Source organism: Pteropus medius, unplaced genomic scaffold (genome assembly GCF_902729225.1).
Source record: "Pteropus medius unplaced genomic scaffold, Ma_sr-lr_union100, whole genome shotgun sequence".
Lineage (NCBI taxonomy): Eukaryota > Metazoa > Chordata > Mammalia > Chiroptera > Pteropodidae > Pteropus > Pteropus medius.
In genome coordinates, this window is record NW_024340696.1 from 11,993,003 (window position 1) to 12,003,517 (window position 10,515).

At 40.7% G+C, this 10,515-nt stretch overlaps 1 protein-coding gene across 2 annotated transcripts in view; it reads left to right on the top strand.

The window, feature by feature from the left end:
- The window catches only part of TRIM44 (tripartite motif containing 44), a 96,573-nt gene extending 89,868 nt beyond the window's left edge, over nucleotides 1-6,705 (top strand). For both annotated transcript variants that reach the window (XM_039867077.1, XM_039867084.1), the window contains one exon: nucleotides 2,134-6,705. Coding sequence is in view for 1 of the 2 variants with exons in the window: in XM_039867084.1 (XP_039723018.1) it covers nucleotides 2,134-2,161 (28 nt within the window). In the remaining variant the exon portion in view is untranslated. The remainder of the gene's footprint in view (nucleotides 1-2,133) is intronic.
- The last annotated feature ends 3,810 nt before the right edge of the window (nucleotides 6,706-10,515 follow it).

The following is a 10,515-nucleotide window of genomic DNA, read 5'->3' on the forward strand; positions in this document are numbered from 1 at the left end:
CTTAATTTACTTATAATTTTATTATACTCAGTTGGGGAAGGGGTGTTGACCTCTTTGTGAATATGATGAAAATTATGGCCTCAGACAAAGGAACACCCAGACAAAATTTTGTATACAATTCCAGTAGGCTCATGAACCCTTTAAACTATGCATCTCAGGAATGCTGAAAGTGACCTGTAGCTTAAGGAAAGGGCACAGTCACCATGTTAGATCTCTTGAATTTGAAGGAAAATTGACAAGAGAACAATAAGAGCTTGCTTTGGATATAATACCAAGGGGGAGAATATGACGCCAGTTCCATCTGTGCCTTGATTCTGATGAGAAACTTTCATAAAAGATCCTTTGTTCCCTTTGGGACAGATGCCACCAGGCACTGTTGCTTAATGACGACGGTCCACTGTCCAGCCCTTCCTATCATGCTCCTTTCATTGGACAACAGGCAGGAAAACGGAACGTAAACGACAGAGTTTTGGATAGTGATGGTTGCCGAGTTGGTTTTTTGGCTCCTTAGAGTACACTTATCTTGATGTCAGGCTCTGTGTCTTGAAATATTTTCACCCGTAGCAGAAGTACTGCAACGTAGTTGCCTAGGATATTTTCCCTTAAAGTCTTTCCCAAATGGATGTAAAAGAGCACAGCTTTTATACAGACATAGATACTTGTGAGGAAAAAAATTTCTAGGTCATAGGTGGGAGCTGGTACACTCCAAGGGTTTCCTCTTTCTTAGTTCCTGTCTCTTCTGGAGGAAGGAGATTTTACCTGCCTTCCAAGCACCCCAGGTCGACTACTTCAGACTTGATCCAGCCAAAACTAATCCTTAAGTTTTAAGGACACGAACCTTACTATGTGACTTGAAGATTTTACATCTCAGTCACATAGCTTCACTTTCTTCATATGGAAAATGGGGATAATAAAAATAATAGTCCCTACATTCTGGAGTTGTTATGAAGAATATTAGAATGGGTAAGGAGTGCTCAGCTTAGTGCCCCTGGCACACAGTAACCACTTGCTCAGATTGGCTCTTGTTATGATTTTAAGGACTGTGGCCTCTGGAAGTGGAGTTGTAGAAACTGGGCAAGTTTGCTACTTTTCCATTTCTTGTATGCTTGCTCCTGCCCCCTTTCTTTTTGTAGCCCTGCCTTCTCACCCCCGTCCCTTTATCAACAGTGTTCTTTCCCAGTACCAAGCCAGGGAGGCTGTAACCTTGAGCATCTGAGCTCCGAGCCCGCCTCTGGGACGCTCGACTCGTTATTTCGGCCACTGGAATATCACTGACATCTAGGATCCTCTGGTCAGGGCAGTAATGACTGACTATGCCTTTCAACTCCCTCCCTCTTCTCTTCCTGTCATTTTTATTTCTCACTCCCTTTTTAAAAACTATTTCTTGAAAACTTCTATGTACCTAACACAATACTAGTGCTAAATAAACAGTAGTTAATAAAATAGACAGTTAATAAAATAAAATAGTAATTAATAAAATAGACAGTTAATAAAATAAAATAGTAGTTAATCAAATAGAGGGGAGAGTAAATAGCAAACAATTTATAAGATGTGATCAGGGTAAAGACATAAATAAGGCGGAGATAGAGAATAATCAGGAATTTCTACTTAGAGTACCTTCTCTGAAGAAGTGACATTTGAACCCAGTGACTGTCCCTGTGGCATGAATTGAAACCTTGGCTTTATTCCAAGTGAGAATTGCCATTGGGAGTACAGAATGATAGCTTCTTTTTGTTTTTCTCTCCTAACAATAGATGGCTTAAGACTTAGGGGAAGTCAAACTGCTTATTTTTACCAGCAACTTATTTTGTCAAGTAAGTTTTAAAAAAATACTACCTTACCTACTCCTTATTGTGTGTACCTAGCATTGTGCATCTTACATGTATTATCTTACTTAGTCTTCCAATAACCCAAGAAAGTAGGTTTTATTACCATCATTATCCCTGTAGTCAAATAAATCAGAACTTAGAGACGCTAAGTGACTTGACCACGGCCACAGTGCCCACCAGTGGGTGGTAGGGTCAGGACTGGAATCCAGGGATGTCTGACAACAGCCTGTGCCTTCAACCAGTAGACTAGGCTGCCTCCCTTCTTATGTTGTCTGAACTCACCTGGTTCTCCTTTCCTTTGTAGTGGTGCCGGTGAAGAAGAGGACACATGAAGGCTTGCCATCCCCAGTGGAAAATCATTCCTTCCCCTTGTGTGTATGTGACAGCGTATATATAACGGCTTCTGATTTCTGTGAAAGCTGCCCAGCGACAAATGTTCTTCCACCAGATACAACCCCAGACCCACACAGCAGGCACGTATCTCTTCAACAGATGACCAGTTTTATGCTTACTGACTGTGTGATAGGTCAAGGAAAAGTGCCCCCGTGATCAATCAACCAGGAGCAATTCAGAAAGGTCCTTCGGGTAATCCCTCAGTGGCTGCTTTGAACTTACTCAGGAAAGTCAGCCCCTATAGTATTGTATACACAAATACTATCTTTTCATTAGGAAGGATCTGGAATAATCTTGAAGGGCAGTCAGATTTTTTTTTTTCCCCCATACCTGCTAATAAAACCCCACTCTATTTATATTGAAGCATGAAATAAATGAGGGCGAAGTACAACTGAACCCACGTAAATCGTCTCTAAAAGCCCAGTTATACATTTGTGAATATGTGTTTTCATGAAATAAGATGGATGGCTCGAAAACAGGGTTGGAGAAAGAGTTAAAATTTAGAAATATATAGAGATATTTTTAGTACATGAGGTTATCCAGGACTTCAGATTCATAATTCAGTGCTGTGAAAATGAAAAAAATGATTGAAGAGGTAGAAAGGAAATGACCTTAAAAAAAAAAAGGAGGACCAAAGATATCTGATTAAAAGTTGAAATCGTTATTTCTGAACTCAGATTGCCCGAGTTTCCAAAATAGTCACTAAAGGATCTGATGGAACCTGAATTATTTGGGTGACTTCTGCAGGTTTTATGGACCTTGTCACATGAAAGGTGGAATGTGTATTACCAAATGGGAATTTCAGTGTAGGTTTCTACTGTCCCCCCTCCCCCCCACCTGCCTAGCCTAACTTGGCTTAAATGCAGTGTGGGGAGAATTCTTATCACTCCGTGGTGTGTGAATCGATCTCTGAGCTCCATCTACACCCTCTTTTTACTTCAGCTGGAACCCTTCTTCCCTTGGCACTCCCCACTAACAAATCTGCAGATCATCTCCCTGTCCTGCTTTCTCCTCTTTAGTAACATGAGCAGAGACACAATCGTGGTTGGACTTCTAGCTTTTCACTTCCAAATCACGTTCCCTTACAACCAAGTTTTTCATGCTCAAATGAGCAGTGATGTCCTAGAGAATACAAAACTGCAAGCTAAATAATCTGCATCTTCCAAAACATCAATTTTACTTAAGAAATGTTTGGAGTCAGGAGATGACCTTATTTTTAAATAAAACAAACACAGTTATGTGATGAAATAGAATGTTCGTACTCATAAACCTAGTTAATATAAAATGGGAGACTTCGCAGGTAATTTTTATTTACAAGTTGGGGTACGTGCTTCCTCTCCACTGCCTTTAGTGGTATTTTGGTATTCATTTCTGAGAAGTACAATTAACTGCATCCAAACAGCCTTGGGGTTGCTGCTGACTTGGGGTCTAGACTTCTAGTGTCTCTGAGTTAGAATCAAAGGAGCCTGGACTGGGGGAAATCTCTCTCTTCCTACCTGCCTGCCTGCCTGTGACCTGGGTACCTATCACAGAGCTTTAGGGCCAGCTGATTTGTGTGTGTACAAGATGGTTTTGAGGTAGAAATCCTATTTATATTATGTTCAAACCTGTGCATGCTATGAAATGATTGTTCCTTTGATGCCAGGAAGCAACCAGGCATATATACTTCTGGGTTAGGATTATCCTAGCTCACTAAATATGTCAGGACTTATTTATCAATTTGAGAGGAATTTGGGTTGTTAAAAAAAAAAGTATTTTTCTCTCAAACTGGTGGCTTACAAATGGCTTAGGCAATTTCAGTGTTTTATCTATCTGCCCACAAAAGCTGGAGAATTTGGCATACCACTAATTACAACCCCCAGCCATATCCAACAAAACTACCCTTAAAGAAAGACAATGGCCTCTATTTAAAAATCAGAAGATTAAGAAGTCTATAGGATTTGGAAGCTTGTGTTATCTTTCCCAAATAATTATTTTTAAATCTCTAAATAGTAGCCTTATCAGTGGGCAGATCATTGGCCTCGCCATACCCAATCATATAGTATCACTTTAAATCAGTATTTGGGAAACCCAAGTATTTATGCCGTGGATATTAATGGAAATATAAAAATACATGCCAGCCTGCCGTAATAAATTATCATATCTCCGTAAGCCTCAAGGAAAGCACTTTTCCTTTTACTTAGAAAAGATTTCAGGTTTGCTTTTTGGGCTCCTGCTGTCTTCAGCACCTGATAAAACTTTAACCAGGGAAGCATTAAACAGTACAGCAGCTTCTGCCCAGGCTCCTAAGTTCCTGCTGGCACTATTTATCGATGTAAGAACTAGGATGCTTCCTGCGGTGGCACCAGCTTCCCCCAAAGCTGGAACATGCTGCTCAGCCTTAAGCCCCAGCAGTATGAGGCTTCCCTCCTGCCAGGTCAGTAAAAGTTAGACTGCTCAAAATTGTGTCCTGACTGGATTCAGGCTGCAAGTTTTGCAGAAATCCCTAGGGACAAGTCATCAAGGGAGGCAAGTAGTGAATGTCTTCAGAATGAACTGGGTCCTATCCCCAATCTCTGGCTGCCTTCCAAATATTGGGTGTCTGGAGACTGAGAGGGGGTTTGTCCTTTGATTTTTTGTCTTTAAATCTAGGGCAGTTCCAAAAAGTACTTGGAGTCTCAGCTCTGCCAGCCAGGAAGGGAAATGACCTGTATTGAGGACTAACTATGAGCCAGGCCCTGTCGTACGCCCCCATTCTCAGATAATAAAACAGATTTGGAGTGGAAGAGTCACTTCCATTGAGTTACACAGCTAGGAAACGTTGGAGCCGGATTTTGAACCCAGCTCTCCTTAACTCTGTGACCCATGCTATAGTTAAAGTACAGAGAGAGAAAAGACTTCAGGTTCCCCTGCTATAGTCTGACCATCCCACTTTATGAATTCTTTTTTAAAATTACATTTCGTTTCTGTAGCTTGGGCTCAGAAATGGCATAGATGTAGCTTTATTCTTCCACTTTAGCAGATGCATTAAGTACACATTGCTAACTTAAGCTTGTCCCCAGGAGTTGTAGTCTCCCATAAATAGTTTCTAGGCCTTTAAGAGTATAGAACTTCTCAGAAATAGTAAGAGTGAAGGGTTTCTGCTCTCACTTTATTTTCTGCTGTACTGCTGCAGAAAAGGAAACCTTCATATTTTAGTAAACCTAGCCCGTTCTGTGCTCTGTGAGGATATGGTCATTCAAAGTCCAGTGGAGCTAGACTTTCTAGCTGATACCTGATATGTATATGTGTATGCGTACACACACGAGTGATATGTATGTGTGTATAAACATGCACAGACACACACACACAATTTAAGAACTAAGGGAAATTCAGAGCAGCCCCCTCATTGTCTTGCATACCACAGCAGAAGTTTCTGCCAGCCCTGATTATAAGTGTTACCAGATAATTGGAACTTAGGTGCTTATTTACAAGATGCTAACAAGAAGAGCAACTCCTTGGCAAATGTTGTCAGCTACTAAAGCATTGCACCGAGGTGACAGCCCTGAAGGAAATTTTACTTCAGCCCTACTAAATTGTCTTGATATGGGAAATTTGGTTACCCAGCCATTTTGATCACCTGAGAGTCTGACCACTCTAGTCAAGCCTGATTGCGCAGCTGCAGAATTCATAACTTATTGTAGTGGCAGGGCCTAGGAGTCCTCTCCCCAACCTAGAAAATATTCTTCTGCCAGTACCTGAAATTTCACATTCACATATGGTCGTTCAACCCATGCTTTTTGGTAAAATCAATAGCAGTGTTGCCTAGCACATCTGGAAATTTTTTTTAAAAAAACAAATCTCATTATGGATGGATTCAGCCCAGCCCTAAGAGAAAAGGAAGGCCCACAGGGGAGACTTCAGATCTCATTAATTTTGCCTTTCCCCAGCAGTGTTTCTGAAGCCCCCACCCCAGCTCATTCTTAAGTGCCATAAGGCCCAGGCAGTTCCTGCCCTCTCAGAGGCCTGCAAGGTAAAACAGTAGCATTTGGAACTGAGAACACACCAGAAACAGCAGAACAAGTGTCACAGCAGGAGAATCAAAATAAATTAAAGACAGTTGTGAGTAAACTGGTGCAAAAAAAAAAAAAGGTGCCACAGAGCCCATGCTGGGCTTAATATGGCCTTGAGGGGACAATATATTTGTACTTAATGGGAGTTAAACCTGACGAATCTTTCTACAGTGACAGGCCACAATGCATGGGTGGGAAGAACCAATGAACCCATTGCTCTCTGCCTGATTTTCTGTGCACACATTTCCTCCTTAGTCATCTTCCCCTTCTACCCTTTCCATTAAACAAGGGAACACTCAATCTTTCAAGGGAACTATGTGTTTGAGTTAATGTTTCAGTATATCATTTTCATACTGTAAATTATTTTGTAAGAGAGATTTACTGCTATCCCAGGATGTTTGGATTCAGCGCCCCTGTGCATTTGGAAATCAATAAACTATTACTGGAAATACCATTTGTCTCTCAGAGTTGGGCACAAAGGACCCTGCTAGGTGTAAATATTCATGGTCTGCATTTTCAACTGTAATAATGCTAGAGATGATGGTGTCTGGTTCTTAGGTATGGGAGTCTCATTTACTCCTGACTGGAGTGGCTTAAGAGGTCTCTGGGAAATGGCAGAAGGACAGACCGAAAGTCATCATTATGTAGAGCTATGTTGATATGTCTTCTTCTCAAAATAAAACAGTCCCTGACTAAGTTAAATTTTCTGAGCACAGTAGATTATAACCTAAAGAATACTTGGTCCTGAATGATATTTTTCAAATAAGAAAGCTTTGCAATTTGGATTAACCAGTGGGGAGGTCAATTTTTAATTTTTAGCATATTTTCTAGAAAAAAAACTTCGTAGTTCAAATCACAGGCCAGCAAAATCATCTTTGTGGAACCTTAGAAATGCACATTTGACATAATTGATGAAGAAATAGAATTATGTTGTCAATGAAGCAATTCCAGTCCAGTTTGTAATATAAGGACCAGAAGTCGCCTTGTAAACAAGTCGTATACTCAGAGGCAAAATGTGAAAACCCAAGACAGTAGATACTATATAAACTAGAAAGTGCACATTAAAATTTGATTTTTAAAACTACATCCTAAAACCCACCAGCAGGTTTGTCTGGAGGAGCTATGGTTTATGAACCCTGCTCTAAATTTCTTTTTAACAAATTTGTCTCCATCAGACCACTTTAATTAGCAGGAGAGTATGTGAACTTTGGAGAAATTGTACCAAGATACGGAGATGGATCAGTCACTTCAGGTCACCCAGTGAGCAGTGCTGATGAAACCAGGACTGCAGACTCTCTGTCTCCTATAGCAGTCATTAGGCCCTACTTCCTCTCTCCCTAGCTGCTGAGGACACTTCTGCCTGGCAGGATGGGATTGCCCCGCACTGTAGCACTTGGGAGTCTGTGTTTTAATAAACCACAATGTATTTGGAGGTTTTCTGCCCTCCTTCCTGTTGCCAAAATCTCAACACCACATCCCATTGTCCCAGCCCTTTCTCATTTTATTGTCTTTCCCTCTGAAAGCCACAACTCTTTATTTTGTTTCATTGATCTTTGCTCGGTCCAACTCACAGGTGGCCCCATTTCCTTTACACTCATAAAAGGGTGAAATTGCAGCTTGTCTGGAAAATCTTCTGGCCTTAACAAGGCAACAGAGGTAGGTACACCTGGCAGAAAATCAGTCTGTCAGTTTTAATAAGAGAAGAAGATGTCACAGAAAGAAACAAAAACAAAAGACAAGGTAATAACTGGCTTGCTGAGTATGTATTAAATATTAAAGTCTCCAGGTTAAACATTATTCACTTTTCGTTAACAGCTGCCATTTAGTGAACTCTTTCTCTGGGCCAGGCACTGTCCTAGTTGCTTTTCACATTATCTTATTTAATTCTCGCAGCACTAACATTATCATCCCCTCTTTTATTGCTCGGGAATTAGATTTCGAGTGTTAATACTATGCCCGAGGTCACACCCTAGTAAATAGGAAGCAGGGATTTAAACCCAGGTCTAATAACCCCAGGTCTAACAGACCTCACAACCCCTGCTGTTACTCTCTTCTAGCTGCAGCGATCCCACCTTATATTGGTGAACAACGTCACTGCCTCCACTCCCGTAAACAGGTACAGCATGGCCTTGGGGCAAAGGTATTTGCCCCTTTTTAGGCTTTGCTCTCTACTGTCTGCGAAGTGCAGTGTACAGTGAGGAAAGGAGAGCTAAGGGTAGCAATGAAATCCTCTCCTGACCTGAAATTACACCCTTAGGAGGGAACTGTTAGACTTGCTTTATCTTCTTTATTCCTAGGCCCTATATAACGAAATCACCAGGGAAGGCAAAACCAGGGTTTCTCTTGCCACAGATTTGGAATTTCGAAAGTCAGCCAACGTTGAAACTGAATCTATAATTAAATATCTTGAAGGCTTCTTCAACAGCTTGACATTCGGCCAGCTTTGTATTGTTGGAAAGGGACTGCAAACACAGATCGTCTATTTTATAGTTCATTTACTGAATTTAGCCATCTTGGCCACAGCATATCATTTACCTTACAAAAATGGCCCACAACCTTCATACCATTTTAAGGATTCAGTCCTTTTGCTTGGACTTGGCCATTCACCAGCTTCACCTATCCTTATTTCCTGAACATGAAATCCAAAACAGTGGTTTGACAATGAGTAATTGAGACAAAACTAGAAAAATCTGGAACCTCTGCTGGACCCATTCAAAAATGAGAACTAGGAACTAAGCAAACAAGGCTTCTGACCAATTGAAATAAATGTTATGAAGCCAACACTTGAAGGAAAGGTCACACATCCACCCATAAAGCACCCACTTAGAACCTTTTTATTTCTGCTTCACACCTAATTCTAAACGTTTGATGTCTGGTTTCCAAGCCTACAGCAGATTAGATTTAAGAGTGAAAAACAGACTTCTAGAGGAAACAGATCAAGAAGGAAAAAGACCTGACAGTAATAGGGAAGCCAAACAATTTTCAGTAGACTGAATAGCTCAAAAAGCAATGTTTTAGGGAGGCATTTAGTGCCAAAATGGTTCTATACACTTCTCAATCCCTAAAAGCCTCATTGTGTCACTGGACAGTATAAATTCAAATGATGAATGACCCTTAGTATCACATCTAAAGAAACTAAATTATACTCAGAAGGCAATAATTTGCATATCCAGGATTTTAGAAATATATCACAAGTGGTAAAAACACCTTTCAAGGAAAAAATCTTTGACTATCTAGAACATTTAGCTGAACAAAACCTCCTCCTACCTGAACTTTTGTGTTTAGAGAGTTGTTTCGTAGCTTTGTAAGTGACTTTCATGCTACAGTGCTTTGCATATTATGGCATGAACAATGGAAATGCCGAGTTCTCAATGTGATGAATAAAACTAATATGCAGCATGCAGGTCAAATTCTGGTACAACCGGTACTGCCGCTATAAAAATCACTTAACCATCCCTGTTATCTCTAAGCCCCTGTCAACTGCCCTTTTATTTCAAGCAATCATCATTACGACAAAATTGGAGTACAATAAAAAGAAACTGGACCCTCACCACAAGTTGTGTGTAACACAATTTAACCCATAATAACAGTCTCACTTGTGTTTCTCCAGTTCTTTGCTGTAAGAAGAATAAACCTTATGTAGACATACTACCAGACTGAGAAGCTTGGTATTTAGTAGTTGCTTCTAGGAGAAGAGAGAATTCAGAAGTGAAGGACACATGGAGTTGTGGGCAAACCCTCACTAGGGAAATTTGGTCTCCGGGGACACTTTTGACCTTAATCCATGTTGGAGCCAACAACCACAGACTTGCTTGCTTCTAATAGTGATGTAATGCATATATTAAGCCCTGGAATGAAGACATGTTCATTTCCCATGGATCACTGAGCACTTTGTGGCAACCTGGCCCTGATCCGATGACCTTAAGATAAAGGAATCCAGAAGCATGTGACTGGAACTATCCTTTCTCCCTGATGCTCTGCTTCAACACTGCATAATTGTAAAAGCATATGCTACTTTCATTATATGTATAAATGATCTAAGTTAATCAACTGTGCTCCATTCAGTATACAGGCAAGGATTTTTCCATGCCTATCCATCTTTTTTTGCTAATGGTGATGACGAGTTGTGTCATTGGCTACAATATTTTATTCCTCTCTCTCTCCACCCGCCACCCCACCCCAGCTTTTCTTTTTCTTTCCTTTTCTCCTTTCTCTTCCTTTCCTTCTTTTCTTTTCTTTCCTCTTCCCTTCCCTCTTCTCTT